This window comes from Eurosta solidaginis, chromosome 5 (assembly GCF_040869045.1).
Source record: "Eurosta solidaginis isolate ZX-2024a chromosome 5, ASM4086904v1, whole genome shotgun sequence".
NCBI lineage: Eukaryota > Metazoa > Arthropoda > Insecta > Diptera > Tephritidae > Eurosta > Eurosta solidaginis.
The window spans coordinates 4,178,750-4,204,602 of NC_090323.1; the positions used below are offsets into that span (position 1 = coordinate 4,178,750).

At 38.8% G+C, this 25,853-nt stretch overlaps 3 protein-coding genes across 4 annotated transcripts; all 3 read left to right on the plus strand.

Annotated features, from left to right (window-relative positions):
- Positions 1 to 1,561: 1,561 nt before the first annotated feature.
- Glg1 (golgi glycoprotein 1) lies at positions 1,562 to 16,339 on the plus strand. 2 transcript variants are annotated; one of them, XM_067790018.1, is made up of 7 exons: positions 1,562 to 2,490; positions 9,013 to 10,107; positions 10,169 to 10,696; positions 13,091 to 13,456; positions 13,518 to 13,887; positions 15,663 to 15,769; positions 15,839 to 16,339. In XM_067790018.1, exons 1-7 carry the CDS (start codon positions 1,792 to 1,794, stop codon positions 16,007 to 16,009), a joined length of 3,336 nt encoding a protein of 1,111 aa, XP_067646119.1. In that variant the 5' UTR covers positions 1,562 to 1,791; the 3' UTR covers positions 16,010 to 16,339. The 2 variants fall into 2 exon arrangements, with proteins under 2 accessions (XP_067646119.1, XP_067646120.1); XM_067790019.1 differs by having other exon boundaries at positions 10,169 to 10,684.
- LOC137253314 (uncharacterized) lies at positions 4,934 to 8,908 on the plus strand. The gene is made up of 3 exons (XM_067790020.1): positions 4,934 to 5,663; positions 5,728 to 5,850; positions 5,905 to 8,908. Exons 2-3 carry the CDS (start codon positions 5,739 to 5,741, stop codon positions 8,157 to 8,159), a joined length of 2,367 nt encoding a protein of 788 aa, XP_067646121.1. The 5' UTR covers positions 4,934 to 5,663; positions 5,728 to 5,738; the 3' UTR covers positions 8,160 to 8,908.
- Positions 16,340 to 18,819: 2,480 nt separating the features above from the next.
- elgi (E3 ubiquitin-protein ligase NRDP1 elgi) lies at positions 18,820 to 24,538 on the plus strand. The gene is made up of 5 exons (XM_067788576.1): positions 18,820 to 19,261; positions 19,648 to 19,790; positions 19,867 to 20,311; positions 20,368 to 20,533; positions 21,054 to 24,538. Exons 1-5 carry the CDS (start codon positions 19,172 to 19,174, stop codon positions 21,155 to 21,157), a joined length of 948 nt encoding a protein of 315 aa, XP_067644677.1. The 5' UTR covers positions 18,820 to 19,171; the 3' UTR covers positions 21,158 to 24,538.
- Positions 24,539 to 25,853: the final 1,315 nt, after the last annotated feature.

Here is a 25,853-nt window from a genome sequence, read left to right on the forward strand (position 1 = left end):
ATCCCAACAGACATCTGATTGACGAACCAGCACCGCCTAGGGGCCTAAGGAGTCATCTCCGTAAGCATTTTGAGGAAATACGGCACCTGAGAACCCAGCCGTATGAAGCGGAAAAACACAAGCAGGTCCTTGGTGAATTCCATAGACAGGCGTCGGACCTTTATGTCGGGAATTGCCCGGTGAATCCAGTACTTGAAGAAAAATATCCAGAACTCGCAGAAGAGGAACGCATACTCCCCAGGGAAACGCGTGTCACTCTTGCTCAACTTCGTTCTGGATACTGTAACAGGTTAAACTCTTACCTATCCAGAATCAACCCCGACATACAAAATGTATGCCCCGCTTGCAATGTGTCCCCACATGACACCAACCATCTCTTTAATTGTAATGTGGAACCAACGCCTCTAACACCCCTTTCCTTATGGTCCACCCCTGTTGAAACGGCAAGTTTCCTTGGACTCCCGTTAGAGGATATTGATGACAATTTGTGATCGGTCGCGGCTATTAGGTGGGGCGAGCATTGCTACAATAACAACAACAACAACAATAGTCAGAAACCTGGGCATCCCAACAGACATCTGATTCATGAGCCAACACTGCCTAGGGGCTTAAGGAGTCACCTCTGTAAGCATTTTGAGGAAATACGGCACCTGAGAACTCAGCCGTATGAAGCAAAAAAACACAAGCAGGTCCTTGGTGAACTCCACAAACAGACGTCGGGCCTTTATGCCACGAATTGCCCGGTGAATCCAGTACTCAAAGAACAGTACCCAAAACTTGCGGAAGAGGAACGCTTACTCCCCAGGGAAATGCGAGTCACACTAGCTCAACTTCGTTCTGGATACTGTAACAGGTTAAACTCTTACCTATCCAGAATCAACCCCGACATACAAAATGTATGCCCCGCTTGCAATGTGTCCCCACATGACACCAACCATCTCTTTAATTGTAATGTGGAACCAACGCCTCTAACACGCCTTTCATTATGGTCCACCCCTGTTGAAGCAGCAGGTTTCTTTAGACTCCCGTTAGAGGATATTGATGAGAATTTGTGATCAGTCGCAGCTGTTAGGTGGGGCGAAGCACTGCTACAACAACAACAACAACAATGTAAAACATGTATGCAAACGTCAAGCCAAAATGTCACGTAGAACAAAAATTGGAAATCGTGCTAGGTTTTCACGCAGCAAATTCAATTTCGGTTGCTCTCATACAAGTTGTATGTGCATGAGACATTTTTGACAGAAAATGACTTGCGTGCTTTTTTATTCCACTCACCACATCCATCTTGGCATTAACCATGTCCACCGCGATTGTGGTTTGCATTAAACGACATTGTTTTTCATTCATTTTGTTTTGATCACATTTACCGCTCGGCTGTCATTCCACGGCGGAACCATACAAGGTGGCAGCACGGTGACATACCTACAAACACAAGCAAAAGTTCCATGTACTTTGTTTTTGTAAAAAAGTACAAATCAGCTGTTACGGTGGTGCCACCTTGTATAGTTCCGCCATATGTCATTCGTTATGTTCTCCAATTCTTTTATATTTTATTTCAGTTTATTAGAATCTTTTGTAAATACAACTCGAAGAAAATAAATAAAGCGGGAACTTACACATCATCAAGTGCTTAAAAATAAATAAAGCAGAAACTTACGAATAGAGTACGTACACATCATCAAGTCCTAAAAAATAAATAAAGCGGAAACTTGCGAATAGTACGTACACATCATCAAGTGCTAAATAGGACTAATTTATATATATATATGATTATAATTGACAATAAAGATGGAAATGCGCCTGTACTTTGCTTTAATATTGCTACTTACCACCGACGCAACGCTGTCGAATTCCAGCAATTCTAATACATCTCTAGCACAGTTAGAGCATGCCCTCCTCGACAAATCTGAGTGCAAAGAATTACAATCACTTTGTGCACATCTCAAACAAACTGATAATTTGTCCGTATTGGAGTGCGTTAGCACATTCTCCTCCAGCCAATTGGAGGCAGTGCCCGATAAATGCCAACATGCAATATGGCAACAACAACGCACAATGCTAACAGACAAGTGGGTAACGGAACAATTGAAACCACAACATTGTAGCACCCAATACCAACAGTTAAGCTCTTGCGTAAATGCGGTAAATTTATGGAATTGTATACACGACCGTGCATTGCGTATGGAACACAGCAGCGAATGTCGAAAATTTATATTGCGTACGTTTGCTACATTTTTTCCTGATTTCGATCAATTAGGTGGATTTTTTGTTGGCTGCGGTTCACAGATTGAAGAATTGGAATGTGGTCGCTTAAACTTAGAGCGACGTTTCATGTCACAAATTGAAACAATGCAATGCTTGCAGGAGACAGCTGGCGATAATTTGGATGCAAGATGCAGAGCTGAATTGACTCTATTGGAGCAACAACATAAAGACTTAGAATTCTTTGAAGTTTGTGGTGATGATTGGCGACGCTTGTGTGGGCAGGTTAGTAAATTAACATATCAAATCGGGGCTTCTCAAGAAAGTTTTAATTAACCACAGAAATAATCTCAAAGTTTTAGCCAATTGTAGTAGAAAAGAAGTTATCATTCCTTTATATTGAGCGCCTTCAGTGGACACACCTTTTATTGAAACGTTGCAAAGCTGGTTCAAGGGTTGTGTAGCGCAATATATAGCTTCTCCAACCCAATTGTCAACCTCACCTTCGAGCGGCGAATCCCGTTTCACTAACAGACGAGGCTCTGGCGACCCCAAGCTCCTCAGGGAACTTGGGCTGGGGAGGGACGATGGCCTGAAGGTTTAATGTGGCCATATACATCGTTCCCGAGATGGTCGGGCCAGCACCTTAATGGTGCTGTTACCGGAGCGTATCGGATCTGTATCCGACAAAGGACCATCACATCGATAACACTCCCCAAAGCCTTCGGGGAGTAACCTAATCGCTACAACAAGAACAACAACAAGGCTGGTTCCGTTCGTTGAGTGATAGAAATTTAGTTTAATGAACAGCGAGTTGAGCCAACTGCTAAGTGAAATAAATATGCTTCAATTTTAAGCAAAACACTTCTTAAATTATTGCCATTACCTCCCGGATCCCTGCATGCAGGGCCGGCTCAAGAGAATTTGGGGCCCTAGGCGAGTTATTATATGCGGCCCCTTTCTCCCGTATTTATAGAAAGAAATTGGAGATCAGAAAAATTAAATTCAAACTTAGTGTCAATAAAACACAAAAATATTTCTTTTGCATATTAAATATGTATATTTTTTTTTTTCAACAAAACGAAAATATAACACAAAAGTATTATTAATTATCTTAGAGTATACTAAAACTTCATTTTCCGCGCCTTCAACTCAGAGAAAGTTGATATAATTTTACTTAAATCTAATTTTTGTGCAATTTCCAGCTCTATTGATAGCAATGCTAAACCGGCAAGCCTTTCTTGAGTCATGGCCGAACGCAAGTACGTTTTGATTAATTTCAGTTCCGAGAAGCTACGCTCGCCACTCGCAACCTACATTGGTATCGTCAACAAAATACTAAATTGGGCATGAGACCAGACAAGTTGTGTTGTAAAATATAACGCAGGTGAAAATAAAATTTTTTTTAATGAAACTAAATATAGGGCCCCTACAAAATTTCTTTTTTTTTTTTTTTTTTTGTTGAATTCGCTTTGCCACCACCTGGTATGGATTCGCCTTGGACAGTTCCTTGACATTTTAAAGTGTTGGTTGAAGGCGAATTCAGTAGAGGTGGTGTTATCCCAACAGCTGATTGCTTCTTCTTGATAATTTTCCATACAAAGCCTTGTACAACAAAATGTCAGTTAAATCGAAATCTATGAAAATTTTCTTTTGACTTGACATTCTTCTGCACGGCGAATTGACTGAATTCGCTTTGCCGCCTGGTATAGATTCGCCTTGGTTAGTTGTGAATAAAGTTGCTTCTCTTAATAATGTAGTAAATTGTGAGAAAAAATTTAAGAAGCACTTTTCTTAAAATTGATGGATAATTATTTCATTTGGGTACTCGTCTTTCAGAGAAAACATTTTCTATAACTCAACTGACGGAAACATATTTTCAACGTATCAACAAATAAGCGCCCAATATATTATACAACAGAAAAATTAATACCGTGGCGCGATTTACCTCAGAAGAGATTTAGTCCAAGCTTCCCTTCCAATTTGCTCGGAGCAAACTTGCCATATCCATATCCACCATTGACCAGTTGGTTGGTCGGATCAACAGCTTTATATAGATATGACAAGTTTGCTAGGCCGACACGAATATTAAGTGCAGGACTTAAGTTGACATTTTACTAAATTTGGAAATTAAAAAGTTTATATTTCATAAACTAAGAGTTTCCTAGAGCTGCGGATTCCATTTTTGTGATTTTTATGACCCCCTCTACCCCTACAAATCAACAAAAGTTTGAATATCGTGGCACCTTATATAAAATCCAACCCGGTTAAGGCACCAATAACGGAAGACAATCGATATAGCTAAAGGGCCAATTAATTGTGACTTATAACCAGATAAAACAGCTTATCCAACCTACCTTATGGAAATCAGTGTAATCGATTAATGGTGCCATACCATAACGCTAACACCATAACCATACCATAAGCGCCAATTAATGGTGACATAACCATAAAGCCATAACCAGATAAAACAGCTGATCGAACCTACCTTATGGAATTCAATGTAATCGATTAAATGGTGCCATACGTGCTACGCCATAACCATACCATAGCCAACCAATTGGTTTTTGGTTTTTCGCCATATCCATAACCTAAAAATATTTGAGTTGGTGATATTATTAATTTTTTGTATATTTTATTTATCGTTTTCGATACGCTTTGACTAAGAATTATTTTTTGTGGAATATGTTTGTAATTTTTTGCGTTTTCTTAATTTGTATGAAATTTTCATGATTTTTAGGTTAAGCCACCATTAATCGATCACATTGGTGATGGATATGGGTATGGTTACGACTATGGCGTTAGGGTTAAGGAAGTCTAATTATCCCTTAAGTAATTACCAAGGCATAACTGCTATGTCAACTTTGCTAGGGCATTTACGTATTCGCGAGTTCTTAGTGATGTATAATTTGTTTCGATGTATAAAAACACACAATTTTATTGGATGTTTTCCTTTTACATTGACTTATAGGTTATAACCCGAAATAGTTAACCTACTCCTTTCAAACGTGTAATATTATAGCAGAGTATGTACAATTTACTAGGCACCAACTTATTTCTCTTAATAATTTACTATCCTGCTTCCCCCTTTTCTCCTTGTTCCTTTGTACTTGTCTTGAACTTGCCGTTAAATTTCGACAATACGATACTAAATAGGGAAATTATCAAGTTTAACGTGGTTAATAACACTTATTGCTTCGCTTCATATTGCATTTGTTTGTCAAAGCAATGCACTGGGCACACAGCGCACGGTACCCTATCGTGTTCAATATATGGCCGCACATATATCTAGATACACAGTTTGTTGAATGTAAAGCGTCGCAAAAGTTTGAAGCAAAGCACCAAATATCACCCAAAGGTGCAAAGAAAAACCTATCGATGTATGAAAGAAATTCCATCGCTAATTCTAAGAAGTACAACAAACATTTTAAATGTTATATTTTAATCGAAAGGTGACGGTAAGTTTTAGATCTTTAATTAACTTTCTTAGAGCATAGCTGAAAACTAACTTTATCATTCTAGATCCACAAAATATGGCATCAAAAATTCTTCAGAAAGGTAAGGACGTAAATGATATCCCTCAAGATGATGAAGATGCAAAAGCAATACTTCCAGATGATGAAGCTATGGATATTTATTTTGAATGTAAGTGCACTAGCAGATGTACAACTAGGAATAATACAGACTTTTTTTTTGCAGTAAGCTCGACTAATGAAAACAAGGAAAACAAACGTGACGCAGTTAACCCGAAGTGTGCCGATATAGAAAACTATAACCCATCACCTAATGATGGTGTAGAAGATTACTTGGTGGACGACTCATATTTAAAGTTATTAGAACTAAAAGTAGAAAATCAATTGTTTGAAGACTCCTGTGAGAATAAAAGACGCATACGGCAAAAATATCGCAACAGCGGTCAGTCATATGAAACAGTATCCGGGAAAGTTATAAAGGATAGAATTTGCGAGCCTTTCGATTCATGTAGACAGCGATGTGAAGAAAAAATTAATTACGAATCGTGCAAAAAAATATTTAATAACTATTGGTGTCTAGGGTCATATAACCGCCGTTCACATTATATTAGATCATTAATGCAAATAAAAGGCAAAAAAAATAACACTTTAGCAAAGTCGTCCGTAAGGCAAAGGGAACGAGATAACACTGTTGTTTATTTTTTGAAATTTGAAAGGAGAAAAATCAAGGTTTGCCGTAGACACTTCACCCAGTGCTTTGGTGAAACGAGTAGTTTTGTTAGAAGTAACATAAATAAGAAAATAGCTTTACAAGCTATTCAAATGACAAAGGGTTTAGGCAAATCGGCCAGTGCGAATAAAGTAAAAACTGAAAGGAAAAATAGCAGAAAAGCAGCTTCAACGAAAAACGTAAAAGCTGGAAGAAAAAAAAGCAAGAAAACGGTCTCAATAAAAAAAGCAAATAAACCTGAAACAGAATGTAACAGTAAAGCGGCATCTACGGAAAATGCAAAATATGAAAGACAAAATAGCAGGAGAGAGGCCTCAGCGAAACAAGTAAAAGCTAAAAGAGAAAATAGCAGGAAAGCGGTCTCAGCGAAAACGTCTTCAACCAGTAAAATAAGCGTTAAAAAAGAAAACGATGTAAAACCGCCAACAATGAAAGCAGAGATAAAATCCCATATCAATAAATTCCCGGCTTATGAGAGTCAATACACTTGTATTGACACTAGTCTGAAATATCTCCACGCAGATTTGACACTAAAAAAAATGTATCAGCTTTATACCGAACAGGTACCTAATCCAGGAAAATATTCAACCTATTGCAAAGTATTCTACAGTATGAATCTGAAATTCAAATCACCATACATGAGTAGTTGTTCCACTTGCGAGTCGTTACAAGCTCAAATTAAGATGGCTTCTGGGCAAGAAAATCGTAATTTGTTACAGTCTAGAAGGCGACATATACAGGAAGCCGAAATTGTTTACAAAGAGAAAACAGCTGAAAAGGTATCCGCACAGAAAAATAAAAACACGAAAGTTTTTACATTCGACTTACAACAATGTTTGCCAACACCTTTTTTAAGAAACCAAATTTGCTTCTATAAACGACCATTATGGACGTATAATTTTACAGTTCATGATTTAGGAAACGACATCGTTCAATGTTTTATGTGGCATGAAACTGTGGCTAATAGAGGTGGCAACGAGATAGCGTCTTGCATTTATCGGCAGCTACAAATGGTTGACAAAATGGTTACCAGGATGTGCTTTTACAGCGATTCTTCTACAGTACAAAACAAAAACTCAAATATGACTGGAATGTTTATAAAATTCGTGCATAACAGCCCACATATCGAATATATAGACCACAAATTTCTGGAACCTGGCCATACATATATGGAGTGTGATTCTGATTTTGCATTAATTGAATTTAAAACACAAGAGACCAATGTGGAGATACAAGTTCCTAGGGACTGGTACCAATTTGTGAGATCAATTGACTCAAAAATGCATGTGGTAGAAATGAAAGCAAACAACTTTTTCGATTTCTCGAAGCTATTGAAAACGCAATTTGTTTATAGACCATGTAACGAAGATGGCGATCAATTTATTTGGAAAGAAGTGCGCTGGATACGTTACACTAAGGACATCTCATGCTTTTATTACAAAACTTCTTTAGACGTCAACGAGCCATTCAAAGTCATTAAATCAGTTAAAGGGGAAGCTACCAGTAAAACTGATCTACCAGTTGTTGAAACGATTCGAGCTATATCGGTTGAAAAGAAACAGGATCTTCTTGATATGTTAAGTTTCATTGATCCAGAATTTCATTCGTTCTACAAAAATTTGCATGCAAGTGCGTTACCAAACATTCATCCAGATTTGATCGACGAGGAGGAAATAGGCGATGAAGAAGAACAGGAGTCTAGACATGTTCAAACCCGTAAATCACAAAGAAAAAGGCCAGAAAAGACCTAAAAGAGAAATCTGAGAAATTTTACTAAATTTACGAGTTTTAATAGCTATGTAGTAATAATTTTATTTTTATACAATATGTAGTTATATGGTTACCATTTGTAGCAAAACACACTCGTAGTTCGTTCTCAGCCATTCTCTATGATTTACATTTTCTGCTAAGACATTTCAACAACTAAAATGTAATACATATTATAAAACTTTGTATATGTTTTCATGCAAATAAAATCAGAAAATACAAGAAAATATACACTATATCTTAATGGCACTAAAAACAATTTATTTTTTATAATATTAATAAAATATTTACATCAGCAAAGCTATCAAGTTGATTAGGTTAAATATTATTTGCATCTAGTTTTTGGCTTATAATAGTGCGAAAAATATAATCACATAAGCAGGTAACCTGATTAGCACGTCTACGTAATAGCCCATATAATTTGGCGGGTTATACCTCAGAGAAGGTAAGCCTTACATCCTATTTGTGGAATGCACATCTTATTTTATTCGAAGTTTTCGGCCAATGTGTCAGCAGGAGGAAGTCCCTTCCGTGATATAAAAGTGGTACGCTTAGATACGAGCTCATTCGGATACATCTAACCTTCACACCTCCCGTCATGTATTTGATTCGAAGCCGAGTTTGTTATAGTAATTTAACTACATGAACAAACGGGATTTAATTTGTCTCTAAGCATTATTGTGTTGTTTTAATTTTATTTATCAGCCTACAATGTAAACAATCATACAGACCATTTATGCTTACTAGTAATTAAGAATAACATACATAGATGTATGTTTATGTATGCACCTACTTTTATATAAATATATGTACATATTAGTTTTGTTCTATATTTAGGAACCAGCCGGCACAGCAGCTGCATTCAAGTGCTTGGTTAAGAATAAGGCAGATCCAACAATGACACGTCGATGTAGCGAAAAAATTTCACAACGTGATCGTGAAATCGGTAAAGATTATCGTCTCTCTCATGGTCTTGCGAAAGCTTGTAAAGACGATATCAAGCTATATCACTGTCGTCGTGGCGTATCTGAGGATAAGCAAGTGCGTTTGGCTCAAATATTGCTTTGCCTTGAATCGGTTGTAAAGAATGGATCGCAAGTATCTGCGGAATGTCAAACAGAAATTAACGATCATCGCCGCATGCTCATGCATGACTACAAATTATCACCAGAAATTCTTAGCGATTGCGCTGACGATATACCAAAGTTTTGTGGTGATATCGAAAATATGCAAGCTGTTAGAGGTAATGTAATAGGTAGCGCGGACAATGGACAAATGATACACTGTCTAATGGAGCATGCGCATGCTAAACGCAGAAAAGACCGACGTGTGACGGCTCAGTGCCAACGTTCACTGGAAAAGTTAATAAAAGCTGCTGATGTTGGCGAGGATTGGCGTGTCGACCCGGTACTGCGACGCGCATGCAAGCCAGTCGTCGATGTAGCATGTCGTGATACAGATGCTGGCGAGGCACGTGTAATGTCCTGCCTAATGGAACGTATAGGCACACCAGTAATGCGACCCGATTGCGAGCAGGCGTTAATGCTCATACAATATTTTGTGGCGCGTGACTTTAAACTAGATCCCCAGCTATACAAACATTGTCATGACGATGCCATTAGGTATTGTCGTGCCAAACATATGTGGGACGACGTTAATGATGTACAAATGGATCCTGAAAGAGGTCCACTCATATTACCTTGCTTGCATCGTATTGCTTATAGTGATGACGAAAATTTGACGTTGCGCAAAGATTGCTTCAAAGAGGTGAAACGTGTAATGCGTCAGAGAGCAGTATCTGTAGATCTTATACCCGAAGTTGAAGATGAATGCATCGACGATTTGTCCATTTATTGCTTCGATCGCACACAAAAAGGTGCAGAAATGGATTGTTTGCAAACAAATCTTGAAAAACTCACACCGGGCTGTAAGGTAAGCGCAACCTGTCCTGAACCAAACATAACGTAGCATTAATGCCTGTTACCATTTGCAGAAAGCTGTCACTTCCTATACTGAAGAGGAGGCGGAGCATATTGAACTGAATCCAGTTATTATGTCTGTTTGCATGAATGCAATGCAAACACATTGTGAACACATATTGAAAGGTGACAAGGATAAAGGTGATATGATGGATTGCTTGATATCGCATAAAAACGATGCAGATTTACGTCAAGATCTCAAATGTCGTGCGGCTATCGAACATTTTCAAATTATTTCATTGAAAAATTATCATTTTACATACAAATTCAAAACGGCATGTCGTCCGCATGTAACACGCTTTTGTGCAGCAAGCACGACCAAAAATGAAGTTGTCGCTTGTTTGAGCGAAGTAATGCGTAATGATACAATACGTGGGCAAAGGCACTCAATACCGAAAGAGTGCCGGCAGCAAGTGAAAGCCCAACTTTACCAGCAGCGTGAATCTATAATGCTTGATCCAAAGTTGGCTAATGCTTGCAAAAAAGAGCTGGAAACATTTTGCGCTAGTGAGAAAGAAGGCCCTGGTCAGGTGAATACCAATGCAAGTTTCTTTTATATTCATTTAATCAGCACATATTTACTCATCATGTTCATACATAACTTTTGTTGTTTGTGCTGTTGTAGCGGCATTATCTGAGCGCTGTAGAGAGCACCATGTCACTACAGCAAATCCAAGAAGAATTAAGTAAGAAATGTCAAAACTGGAAGTCATACTTCCGTTCTTGTTTAACTAAAGCACTTAAAACTTGTCCGTTTACCTGAAGAAAACTTCATAACTAGTTGTGTCTTAATGGTGCTTGTTATCGGAATGTACCGGATCTATATCCGGCAAAGGACTATCAACATCGGGGAGTGTCCTCGCTACAACAACAACATTGATGTTGATGGTCCTTTGCCGGATGCATATCCGTTACGTTGCGGTACCAAGCCCGACCATCTCGGGAGCGATTTGGTATGACCACATGCGACCTTCTAGGCCATACCGCCCTCCCACCCCCTACATCCATGAGGAGTTCCTGTCGCCAGAACCTCGGCTGTTAATGAAACAGGATATATTGCGCTGGCAACCCCTTGAAAGGGTTGCGCTACACAACCCCTTGAATCTATTTGGTATTCTAGACGACAGGCATACCTACCGCGGGTATATTCTAACCCGCTGGGGTTGTTGTTGTTGTAGCAGTGCTTCGCCCCATCCAATAGCTGCGACCGATCACTAATTGTCATCAATATCCTCTAACGGGAGTCCAAGGAAACTTGAGAGGGGTGTTAGAGGCGTTGGTTCCACATTACAATTAAAGAGATGGTTGGTGTCATGTGGGGCCACATTGCAAGCGGGGCATACATTTTGTATGTCGGGGTAGATTCTGGATAGGTAAGAAAAAAAAAAAAAAAAAACAGGAACTGTGGTTAGCATCTCATTTTTCTCCCTGATGGGGAGTATTCTCGCCTCATTATGTAGATGGTGTTCTGGGGACATAAGAAGACAGCCGTGGCGGTTCTAAGAGCAGTATTTTGGCAGGCCTGTAGCATCTTCCAGTGAGTAGTTTTTAGGCTTGGCGACCATATAGGGGACGCGTAGCATGCAATCGGCTGGCCAATTGCTTTGTATGTGGTAATGAGCGTTTCTTTGTCTTTTCCCTAAGTACTGCCAGCAAGGGATTTGAGGATTTTATTACGTCTCTTGATTTTCCGTACAATTGCGGCGTCTTGCCTGATCAAACGTCACACCCAAGATTTTGGGGTGTAGGACAGTCGGTAGCGTAGTGCCATCGACGTGGATCTTCAAAATGGTCGACATTTGCGACGTGTTTGTTGTAAATAAGGTCGCGGAAGATTTAGTCGGTGATAATGCCAGGTTTCGCGAGGCGAAATAACTGGAGACATCAGGGAGGTAGCCGTTTATTCTGTTGCAAAGCTCATCGATCGAACTGGCGGGGGTCTTTGGCGGTGATGGTAATTGGGGATGCGCTGTGTTTATGCTTCTGTTCGCGTCTGTTGGCCCGCCGTCTAACTTTGTCAACCGTAGAATGCATTACATATAAGCGCTCGCGCATTTTTTCACAGCACGTTATCGCCAAAGGCGATGGAGATTTTGTCATTTTGCTTAGTTGGCTTCGATAGGGACTTTTCGGTGGACCGAAACTTGCCCACACCTGCAGAGCGGTTACAATTCCCATTTCGCCCGCGTGTGCTCATCCACAAGCAATCCGATGCGTTGGTTTATATCCCTTATTTGGGGGTCATTGGGGTCGTGCTGTGTTATAAGGTCACGTTCTTTCGCTAAATTGGCGGCCTCCCCCGAAAAATGTGGCCGGATTTCCGGAATTCTTCCGGCGGGAAAGAAAAAACGAGACGAGGCGGATTCGATGACCTTCAAAAGATTTATAAAAGTTACGAGGACATCGGGTTTTGGGGTCTAGCCCAGAACATCCTGTCCGATGCAACCATCTCTTGCACGTGACACACTGACAAGGGTGTGACCGTACTAAAAAGATTATTTTCCGACAAACGCAGCAAAACCATTTCTCTGGGCCGGGGTCAGGTACAATCCGGGATTGGGTTCGAAACCTTCCCGGAGCAGGAGATTATGGCGCAGTCTCGCTGCAAGTATCTGCTGGGAGGATGACAATTTGTGGGAGGGACGTAACAAATTAAATGGGGTTACGCTGAAATGACAGCCCTTGGTCGGGAAAAATCCCGAGTCGCTTCGGTACATAGAACCGGCTGCCTTGGGAAGCGCGTAGATTCCCTTATAAACCCCACATATTTACTTAGGCACCTCTTTCAATTGATCCAATCCAGTCCAAACTGTATACTCCAGGCTCTACCATGATATTACTACATGTAAGCAAGCTTAAGTGCTGCTACAACAACAAATACATTTCTCGCACGATGGCATTTTAATTTGTTTAATTTGTTTTTATATCCATTTCAGGCTCTGGAATGCCTGCAACAAAATACACAGCGTCTAGGAAGCTCCTGTCATCATGCAATTTTCTTAATCAAACGGTCTCAGCTCTCCGACAGTGGCACCGATTTCACGCTCATTAACACCTGCAAGGAAATGACCTACAGATTTTGTAATAATGCTGAAGAGCACTTGCTGGATTGTCTCAAGGCATACAAGGATGACCCACTCTTCGATCCACGTTGCCATTTGGTTGTCGTGAATCGTATGATCGAACAAAATACGGACTACCGTTTTAATCCGTCCTTGCAGCTGTCTTGTGGAAAAAATATAGCTCGTTATTGCTCGCATATTGTGGCAACTGCACAGCCAAACGAAGAACTTAATGGCATGGTAATGGAGGAGCCATTTACTTGTCAATTTTATTTATATCCATTATAAACATATTTTTCAGGTAATTCAATGCTTAAAAGATAAATTCCGTGAGTCCCGATTAGATTACGATTGCACGCAGGAAATGATAAAAATACTTCAGGAGCAAGCTTTGAATTACAAACTGAATCCATTATTACAGAATTTCTGCAAGTCAGAAATAGAAGTTCTTTGCAAGTCCAATCTTCAAAGTGGAGAGCATGGCATGGTTGAGGAGTGTTTGAAAACAGCTTTTCTCAATCACAAAATTATTAACCGTGATTGTCGTTTGGAAGTAGCAACACTGATAGCAGAAGCAAAAGCGGACATTTATGTAGACCCAATACTACAAGAAGCTTGTACTGTAGATTTATTGCGTTACTGTTCCAATGTGCAAAGCGGAAATGGTCGAAGTAAGTTATTAAAAAAAAAATAGGTTTTATAAAATTTAAGTGAAACTTCCGAAGAGGCAATACAATTTGATACAAAATTTGTTGTTGTTGTAGCGATGAGGCTATACCCCGAGTGTTATAGATGTGATGGTCCTGATCCGGTACGCTCCGGTAACACAGCACCATTAAGATGCTAGCCCGACCATCTCGGGAACGATTTATATGGCCACATTAAACCTTCAGGCAATCCCTCCCCACCCGTATGAAAGAAAATAGAAGTTATATATATTGAGCAGAACACAAAATTTTTAGATAGAGGCCAGGGTGGATTCAAGAACCGGAAAAATTAACAACAAAATCTTAAAAAAAAGTATTTTAAAATAAATAAGAAATGATGTATATTGCAACGATTTTTCGCCCTCCCTTGACAAATTTGGTTTCGAGACAAACCGGTTGCGGCGTTGTGCCATCATCAGTGTCGGTATTCGTTCGAATATTCGTTTCAATGTACATAATTTATATCATTTATCAACAAAAGCTAATTTAATTTGAAGATGTGTTAAGGGCATTCTTAAAGTTGCTTTTGGTTAGACTGCTGCGATCTTCGTTAAAAACTATAGTATATATATACCATCGGGACAAGACTGGAATACCAGACAACATACGGTACCGGGTGCCATCAACATATTCACGGATGGTTCTAAGCTTGACGGGAAGGTGGGAGCAGGCCTCTTTTCACCGGATCTGGGTCTAGAGGTCTCTTTTCGCCAACCAGATCACTGTAGTGTTTACCAAGCGGAAATGCTGGCAATACGCAGGGCTGTGAATCATCTCTGGTCTATGCCTAAGGATGGTACATGGGTGTTTATTTTCTCAGACAGCCAGGCCGCATTAAAGGCCCTGGACTCATTCGTTGACAACGCAAAGTCGGTCACTGAATGCGGCAGATCTCTTAACGAGATGGCTCTTCAGTATCAGCCTGGGCACAGGGATATTGAAGGCAGCTGCAGAGCAGACGAGCTAGCCAGAAGAGGCACCACCGACCATATCCTTCCGGGAAATGATTCGGTAGGTATACCCATGGCCACTTTCAGGCTTTGTTTGAACACAAGCACTATAAAAATTGCAAATGGACTATGGTCAGCCATATCATCGTATTGGACATCCGGGCTATCCTGGCCCTCATATGACAAGGGGCGCACAAGATCGCTTCTGATTTTAAACAAATCAGTTTTATCGTCCCTGATAAGGGTTCTAACAGGGCATTGTTTAATAGGCACGCATGGTGCTAGAATGGGGGTAACGACCTTCGACTATTGTCGCAGCTGCAGATGTACAGAAGCGGAGGAGAGTGTCCAGCACCTTCTCTGTCATTGTCCAGCGCTTAGTAGGCATAGGTTGGCCATCCTTGGTAAACATTTTCTACATGACCTTGCTGAGGTCTCTAGCTATGAAGTCAAGGCTCTAGCAAAATACATAAACTCCACGAAGTGGTTTGACCCGCTTTAGGCAGGGTAGATGTCCTCTTTATCGAGACCGTATAGGGTATTACAATGGGCCCATTGGGGGCCTAAGTAGTGAGCTGTTACCATAGTGTCCAGCTCAGCCCTCGCAACCTAACCTAACCTGATGCGAATCGGTATTGAAACTGTAGATAAGTTTAAAATTAGATTGAAAGTAGAAGTTAATAGTTAATAATAAGATTTGATCAAAGAAATGATAGTTGCTAGTAAGGAGTTTCACTTGCGCGTAAAGAAAAACATGTTTCTGTAAATTTAAAAATTGTGTTTTTATAGAGCTAAAATGTCTTCAAGTCTTACTTAAGGATCAGTCGACGGCAATGGAGGAGGATTGCCGCATGAAATTGCAGAAACGTATTGAAATGTTTCACAACGCCGATTCGGTAAATATATATATCTGAAATTGCTGTAATATGTATTGTTATTTTTGAAAACGTATTGAACTTTTGCAGGTACTCGCTGAGCCTCCTGAAAACATGGAACAGCTAGTTAGTCAAGTTGTTTCATCACCAGCGAAACGCTTTTTCTTAATTATATTTATGTCTGCTGTGGGAATGATATTTATCATGGGAATCTTCCTTGGGCGTATAAGCAAACGTGCTATCAACACCAAAAATAAATAAACTGTCCATTAGCATAAGTAAATTTTTTAACAAAAAACAATCCCTTTTATTCCCTGAAAATTTTATTTTTTCAAAATCAAAATGCTTTTTGTAAGAGCAACTTTTGATTTCTTTAAATACTTTAACGGGCATTTATAATTGTGGTAAATAATGTTTTATTTTTAATATATTTAAGATGCAACGTTTTTCAACTAAGCATGTAAGGCCTATAGCTGCTTGCGGCTCCTTATTATTTTCTATAAGCGTTGTAGTTTGTTATGAGTTTTTAGATTATCAAGTTGGACTAAATAGCGTAAAATATATTAAAACAATTTAATTTAATAACTGAAATATCGTCGGCTTATATTCAATACCCTCCATGAGCAATTTTAACGAACAAGATGGTAAAATGATTTCCAACTCACCTTTCATATTTGACATTAGCGCCAGCTTTAAAACTTGCTCAATTGGTATTCTCATTTTGCAAATTTCTCTATCAAAGAATTTGTTTTTGAAAAGCTAGAGGGCTTAGCATACATTTTCATACCCAGATATAGCATAGAAAGTTATAGCTTCAATCGCATGACGTTGCAGTGCAATGGTATAATAGCGTAATGTTGTTGTTGTAGCAGTGCTTCGCCCCATCCAACAGGCGCGACTGATCCTCTAAGGGGATTCCAAGGAAACTTGCAGTTTCAACAGTGTTGTCCATCCAACATCATGGGCATCGCGAAAGTCCAGGACTTCGGCAGGCAAAAGAACTAATAGGAGGGTACAACTCAAAGCGATATAAGGTTATGATTAACCCCCCAAAAAGTAGCCTTAGGATTTTAACAGGTATACTCACAGGTCACTGTAGGCTAAAGAGCCATATGCATAAATTAGGCATATCGTCTAGTAGCATCTGTCAATTCTGTGATGTCGAAGATGAGTATGCAGAACACATCCTGAAGGAATGTGATGCAGTCGCGAGACGAAGACTTAGGATCCTCAGATCATCGAAATTAGAAAATAGTCATATACACTCTCTGAAGCCGAGATTTTCTCATTATATTATTATTATTATATTTGTTTGCCGAGGAAGAACTAAAGCTCTTAACTGCATGCTGGATCCATTATTGTAGTTGTTGTCAAAGGCATATTAGTACTGTCTCGTATAGCACCACCAAATTAAATAAATCGCATAGAAGGCAGTCGCCTCATCTAAGATCCTAGTACGATATCGAAGACCTTGAACAGGTCCTGCGAGTTTTGTTGATGGCAGACTTAAGAGATCAGCAGTAATCCTAATATTCCGCTTGTGGTAAACCTCACTTATCCCAAAAGGATGAAAAAATAAATAAAAGTATCGATATATTTGTAATTCTTAGTCTCTTTCTTTTGGAAACGAATGAACGAAGAACACGGATCTTTTATATTTGACATTTTCTTTGTACCAAAATTGAATTTCATCCTGTTTTATCAGATATTAAATCCATTGCATCGTTAAAATATTTCGTGCATTTTCATTTAACCAACGCTGCCGTCACACTGAGCATTTTCACCACATCCATCTCGCCATTCGCTATATGGAAATTGGAAATTTTATTTCCGTCCAAAGATATTTGCAGTTTAAGTTGACAATTTTCATGTGGTTGTTGCAACGTTGTACACAGGAAAAGATTGTGAGTACAAACTGGTTTTGCACGGATTGAATTTTGATCCCACCCCATTGGTGGACCGGCCAGGTTTATTTTTTTAAAAGCGCGGTCGAAGACCGCCAACGCAGTCTCAGCTAGAGGCCTGCCAAAATACTGCTCTCAGAACCGTCACGGGCTGTCTTCTTATGTCCCCAGAACACCATCTACATAATGAGGCGAGAATACTCCCCATCAGTGAGAGAAATGAAATGCTAACCAAACAGTTCCTGTTGAATGCCCAGAAACCTGGCGTTCCCAACAGCCATCTAATTGACGAGCCAACACCGCCCAGGGGCTTAAGGAGTCATCTCCGTAAGCATTATGAGGAAATAAACACAAGCAGGTCCTCAGTGAACTTCACAAAACAGGCGTCGGAGTTTTATGCGGGGAATTGCCCGATGAATCCAGTACACAAAGAACAGTACCCAAAACTTGCGGAAGAGGAACGCATACTCCCCAGGGAAACACGAGTCACTCTAGCTCAACGTCGATCTAGATACTGTAACAGGTTAAACTATCCCGAATCAACCCCGACATAAAAAAATTTATGCGCCGCTTGCAATGTGTCCCCACATGACACCAACCATCTCTTTAATTGTAATGTGGAACCAACTCCTCTGACACCGCTCTCATTATGGTCCACCCCTGTTGAAACAGCAAGTTTCCTTGGACTCACGTTAGAGGATATTGATGACAATTTGTGATCGGTCGCACCTATTGAATGGGGCGAAGCACTGCTACAACAACAACAACAACCACCAACGCAGAAATGTTTTTTGCGAAAAAATATGGTGGATCTCACCCCCCGTTTCGAAGGGGCCTGCGGTCTTTTTTGTTAATATCTTTTGGTAATAGTCTAGAACAGGGGTTGACTACTAATACGTGTCCAAAAATATCAAGAGGTTGTCAAAAGACGCGTATTGACCTCGACAACAATAATCCGAAGGCGTATTATAAATAATGATGTTCAGACACGTCTTTTGTGACCTCCCGGAATATTTGGACGAGTTTTTACAGTTGTGGGCTAAAGTAAGTAAAGAATTCATGAAATTTCAAATTATCCATCAAAATTATTTTGCTTTTTACAGAAATGGCAGCCCTTTATTTGACATTTCGTTTCTCTGTTCTTTATCCATTTTTTTGACATTTTCACATTGACCTCTCTTCGTACTGTAGCTTAAACGAAATTTTGGCTTGTTAGCATTTGTCCTGTAAATCGGACAAAGTTAGCTCGGAACAGCAAAATTATTAAAAACAAACCAGTAAACATTGAAAGAATTCAGGGAAGACGCGGCAATAGAGATTGGGTAAATAATTGCAGGAAAAGAAAGTGGAAGATTTGCACGGGCAAAGTTTTAAGGAAGAAGACGAAACAGAATAGACGAGGAACAAGAAAAAAGGAAGGTTGCGAAAAAAAAACTATTTCAGTCGCTTCATCAAAAGGGGTGTTGCACGAAATTTGTGGAAACTGGTACGGGTGCAGCTAGGAGAGGCTAGTAAAGATATGGGATACGATTTGCATCGTTTTCAGGGCGAAGTCGATGAAGAACTTACTTGCCCCATATGCTCCGGTGTGCTGGAAGAGCCGCTACAGGTGAGTAAAAAAGTTGGTATAATTTGTAACCGGGGTGGGGACGCAACAAATTAAATGGGGCTGCACTGGAATGACAGCCCTTGGTCGGGGAAAAAAATCCCTAGTCGCTCCGGTACATAGAACCGGATGCCATGGGGTCGACTGCCAATGCACGTCCCAAATTTTGAAAGACATTTCGGACCTAATATAAATAATCCGAAATCCGAAAATTAAAAAGTTACAATTTAATGCCTTGGGGAATACCTTTTGACTCACAAAATTTGTGGACATATAGGAATTGACCACTCATGTAAGTTCAGACATGAAACCAATTGTTTCTGATGCATTATTAAAATTGAATTCCCTAACGAAATACATAATTCGATTTTTAAATTTTCTCTTTCAAGGCGGCAATGTGTGAACACGCCTTTTGCCGTGCGTGCATTAACGAATGGCTAACGCGTCAGCCCACCTGTCCAGTAGACCGCAACGCATTAAACACAGCCAATTTGCGCGCTGTACCACGCATACTTCGCAATCTGCTTTCACGGTAAATATAAGTTATCTAAAATGAACTAATTAACATAAATATAATTACTCAAACGTATATACATATGTTTAAACAGGCTTTCCATCACATGCGACAATGCGCTATACGGCTGTACGATGGTACTCAAGCTGGATGCACTAAATTCACATTTAGAAGAGTGCGAACACAATCCTAAACGGCCATTACCTTGTGAGAAAGGTTGTGGCTTTGTTATACCCAAGGATGAGTTGAAGGATCATAACTGTTTGCGTGAGTTACGTTCTATGATACATCAACAACAATTAAAAATGGGAGAACTTAAGACAGAGATTGGTGATCAAAATTTAGTTATAAATGAATTAAAACGTGAACTACAACTTTTCAAAGACTTCATGAGAGCAATGCGTGTCTCAAATCCAGCTATGCGCGCTATAGCCGATCAAATGGAACGTGATGAAGTGATACGCTGGAGTTCGACATTGTCCCGAGCGCGTGTCACCCGCTGGGGTGGAATGATCTCAACGCCCGATGATGCACTACAAGTATGCGAAATTTGTCATATAAAATTGTCCTACTAATTTTTCTGATTTCCACACAGATGATGATAAAACGTGCTTTGTCAGAATCTGGCTGTCCGCCACACATTTTAGATAATCTTATGGAGAATTGCCATGAAAGACGTTGGCCACGTGGTTTGAGTTCATTAGAAACTCGACAAAATAATAGACGCATATATGATAATTACGTCTGCCGACGAATACCGGGTAAGTTTCTTAAAAAGAAACATAATTGTGTAGTCTCTAGTGGAGGAAAGGTTGATCGTAATAACTTTTTAGCAATACGCTAGACGCTATTTTAGCCGTGAAAGTTCTTTGCGAATTCACCTTAGCAGATGTTCGCACATCCTGATGGTCCTGGATATCGTTTAGCCTTGCTTACCTAAATACATCATTATCTACGTATAGACGTGAAAAGCAAAAAACCTGCATGCAAGAAATCCGGTTGCAGTATCCTGCGCTGGGTATACAAATATAAAGTACTAAGGCACTTGAGAAGTCTTCTACCAAGATATTTCTTTTGAAATCCATCTTACAATTTCTTTTACTAATTACTAACACAACTTTCTCGGAAATCGCTTGTGTTAAATCAGTCTCAGCAAAACGTGGGTTGTAGATCTGTTAACTTATTCTTTTTAATTTATAACCCATGCACTCTCCCTTTTATTTTTACAAAAGGCACAATTCATTTGCTAATTTTTTTTTTTTTTTTGATACTTGATTTTAGGTAAACAAGCTGTATTGGTCTTAAGCTGCGACAATGCTCATATGTCCGAAGATGTTATGGTGGAACCAGGTTTGGTAATGATTTTTGCTCATGGCATAGAATAAATTGAACTCTTTAGCACACACAATTTTAATAATTTGAAAAGACACCATAACGTAGTGAATATATGAAAGATTGAAACAAATACATAAATGAATAAGTATATCTATTATGTATATGGCAAAATTATGAGTAACTATTAAAACCATCAATCAATGAAATGGTTAGCAAAAATGTATAACTAGTAAAATTTTGCTAAATCATGAACATAAAGAATCAAACTGTTATATTTTTATAATTTTTCATATTTTTTTGCTTCTTTTTCAGTCATTTAGGTTCGTTTACTGATTTTACATGTAACGAATTACAATATCGTTTTCAGATTTAAATTTAACCTTTCATTAATGATTATTGTGTCTTAGTCTGTCAACTAAAAATATGTTGTACATATTATTAAAAACAAAAAATATTTACGCTTTAAAATATATTGCCTTTTCACGTCGCCTTGACTATCAACTTATCTGTTTAAAAATTATTCCTGTATTTTAGTAATAAAAAAAAGTAAAACCACATAAGCAGATAACCTGATAATCACGCCTACGTGAATAGTCCAATTGTTTTGGAAACATAATTGCATATTTACATATGTAATTCGCTATATTATGACCGTCTCATTCTTAGCAAAATTTTGTATGCTTATTCACTTAAGTTGATTTGAAAAAATCATTATCATTGTTTTTATACTCCTTTAATTTAAAACAAAAAAGAAAGTTATAACAACACTTTTTTATTCACTTTGCTTGTAGTCTTACATATTTAAGCGATCTCAGACAGCAAATGAATTTTGTGTGTTAATAAATAATAATAATTATAATGCATAGTTTATGTCATATACATACATACATACCTACACCCATGCGAACCTACTGCGTAAATAGGTAGAAATATTGGCAAAGGTTTAACTTAATATAAAATGTCGCTCCATTTTCGTACCCAATATCATGATCTGTGTTGTATAAAAAAATCTTTGTGATCCGTTAAAAATTTACCACGTGCTATAAAAATGAAAATATGGGTTTATATGCGCAACATATGGCAGTTAAAATCTTTGAATAGCTCTCCTGTAAAATTGTGTTTTTGGAGTTACTATTGAAGTAAATGAGCGATATGTACAATCATAGAAATCGACCATGATTCAATCACAAGAGGTTTGCTCGACAGACACATTTTTTGACAATTGCAGTCATTTTGCTCCCAAATCGAATTGACATCCATTAACTGTGTTGTTTCTTTGCGAATTTTCGAAAAATATTAGTAGTAGACATTGGAAGCAATCAGTTTACAAATACCGGATAAGTACTGGACTGGAAGTACCTGGGGAAGAGATAAAGAAACGCTCATGACTACATACAAAGCAATTAGCCAGCCGATTACGTGCTACGCGTCACCCATATGGTCGCCAAGCCTAAAAATTACCCACTGGAAGAAGCTACAGGCCTGCCAAAATACTGCTCTCAGAATTGTCACGGGCTGTCTTCTTATGTCGCCAGAACACCATCTGCATAATGAGGCGAGAATACTCCCCATCGGAGAGAAACGAGATGCTGACCAAACAGTTCCTGTTAAATACCCAAAAACCTGGGCATCCCAACAGACATCTGATTGATGAGCCAGCACCGCTTAGGGGCTTAAGGAGTCATCTCCGTAAGCATTTTGAGGAAATACGGCACCTGAGAACCCATCCGTATGAAGCGAAAAAACACAAGCAGGTCCTTGGTGAACTCCACAAACAGGCGTCGGACCTTTATGCCGGGAATTGCCCGGTGAATCCAGTACTCAAAGAAAAGTATCCAAAACTCGCTGAAGAGGAACGCACACTCCCTAGGGAAACGCGTGTCACTCTGGCTCAACTTCGTTCTGGATACTGTAACAGGTTAAACTCTTACCTATCCAGAATCAACTCCGACATACAACATGTATGCCCCGCTTGCAATGTGTCCCCACATGACACCAACCATCTCTTTAATTGTAATGTGGAACCAACGCCTCTAACACCCCTTTCCTTATGGTCCACCCCTGTTGAAAAAGCAAGTTTCCTTGGACTCCAGTTAGAGGATATTGATGACAATCTGTGATCGGCCGCGGCTGTTAGGTGGGGCGAAGCACTGCTACAACAACAACAACAAGTACTGAACTGCATAAGTCCTTAGAACATTTTTTTTTTAATTTTATAGTGAATTTATTAACTATGCCTCGATGCATTAATATGGCTGAACATTGAACATAGGTAATTTTATGAAAAGTGAGGACACCAAGAAATGCACTTTCGTAAACCTATGAATATACGAAACCTAAACCAATTCAAAATTCAACGCTCAACGTCAAAGCCTCGACTATTAAATCGATTCACGTAAAAATGTCATTAGTAAATAATGGAGATGCCATAACGAAATGTACTCACTGAGCATGTTAACTTATTCAAGTAAAAGTCTAGAACAGGAGTCTACTGCTAAAATGCGTCCAAAAATATCGAGAGAGCTGACCGCGACAACAATAATCCTAAGGCGGAAAAGAAAAATTGTATTTCTGTCCGGAGATATTTGCAGTTGAAGTTGGCAATTTTCATGTGATTGTTGTAATGTTTTTGTGCACTGAAAAAGATTTTGTGTACAAAGGGATTTTGCACGCATACGCAACCCGGGGTCATTTTTCGGGTTTTCGCCAATATCTTTTGAACGAGAAAAACTTTTTATTTCAGCCTTCGAATTATTGTTACCGAGGTCAATACGCGTCTTTTGACACTTCTCTCGATATTTTTGGGCACGTATTAAAAGTCGATCTTCTGTTCTATTAATTCCGTATGTTCGGAACATTCGTCTCCATTTAAGAATTTGGGGAATCGGTTTATATTTGGAATATTTTGTATATACTTATTTGATCTCGTGAAGTAGTATCAAATGAACGTATTCCGAATATTCTAAAATTAACGGTCTATCCCGAACGCTTCCATGAATATTTAAACGGAAAAGACCTTTCGGAAATTTCAGAAGGTTCAAAATCGTGCTATCTCAAAATATTTTTCAAGAATTTCCCAATTCAGGATTAGCCACAAAATCGCCCTATATTAGAGTTAGATTGAAGAGCGCTTCATCTCAGAATGCTTTTCATTAACTCCCTCTTATGACAAAATGCATTGAACTTATGCTCATATAGGGAGTTTTTGAAACAAATTTTGAAATAGTACATTTTTGAATAAAATTCGAACGTACGGCATTCTTCAAACAATTTCTGAAAGAATGACCAAACCAACATAACTTTATCAATTCATGAAATATTTAGGAGAAAATTAATTATTTCCCCAAAAACTTGTGGCATTTACAAATTTATTATCACTACTAATATACTACCAAAGATACTTTTCTACTACAATTTTCACTGAAGAGGATTGAATTTGTATTTGTATTTGTATTTGTATTTGTATTTATTAGGCAATTCATCCCAGCACAACAATTTGACAAAAATTATTTTACAGTGCTAGTCGGTAAAAGGCATAAAATAGGAACAATCTAATCTAATCTAATAATTATTCCCCGTTTTCATTACTTCGTAAAAGCAACCAGTCCAGATTTTTCAATTTGGGAGTGTGAAAGATTTGTCATCATTGGAGAACAAACCTCTAGTAATTGAATCATGGAAATCGACTATGTTTTTTCCTATGTCAAAAAATGTTCAATCACTATTGATATGCACAACTGTATAAAAAATTTCAACGCACTTCATTTTAACAGTAAATATTTACATACATGTATAAGTATACGTATTTATTTTTGTGCCGGTTTGTTGTGAACTCTTAAACAAAACCAACTACGACAACAAATTGTTTAATCATTATCAATAATGTTATCGAATTTCAGTCGCTTTGTTTAATATAACAAAGCCTCGTAATTTTTGCTCTTATTACATATTTACAGGTTTTAAAATAATAAATACATGCACCTAAATAAATATAATATATTTGTTTTTTATGTTACAATTCATATATTTTTGGGTCTTATCAGCATTTTTTTTATATATGTATATTAGACTGGGTCGATTTATTAACCGATATCGCGCCATCGATTTTTCGATAGGATTTGGGCTCAGGAAAAAAAGTTCCACTACGCATCCCCAAAAAAATAATTTTCGAGCCTGCGAAATTTCATCGATTTTTATGAATTTTTTTTTTTTTCATTTTCAAGGCTCCAAATCATTTTCTATATATTCTTTTTCGTGTCAATTAAAAAAAAAAAACAAATGTAAGGCGCGATAACCTCCGAAGAGATCTAAGTCCGAGCTTCTCTTCCAATTTGCGTCGTGCTCCTTTTTAATTTTTCCTACAAATTGGCGGGACCGGGCCTACTTGTTTTATGCGGACTCCGAACGGCATCTTTTTTTTTTTTTGGGATTCAAGGGGTTGTGTAGCGCAATATATAGCTTCTCCAACCCAATTGTCAACCTCACCTTCGAGACGAGGCTCTGGCGACCCCAAGCTCCTCATGGAACTTGGGGGTGGGGAGGGAGGGATGGCCTGAAGCTTCAATGTGGCCATATAAATCGTTTCCGAGATGGTCGGGCCAGCACCTTAATGGTGCTGTGTTACCGGAGCGTATCGGATCTGTATCCGACAAAGGACCATCACATCGATAACACTCCCCAAAGCCTTTGGGGAGTAACCTAATCGCTACAACAACTACAACAACATGAGTTTCCACTGAGAGCTTT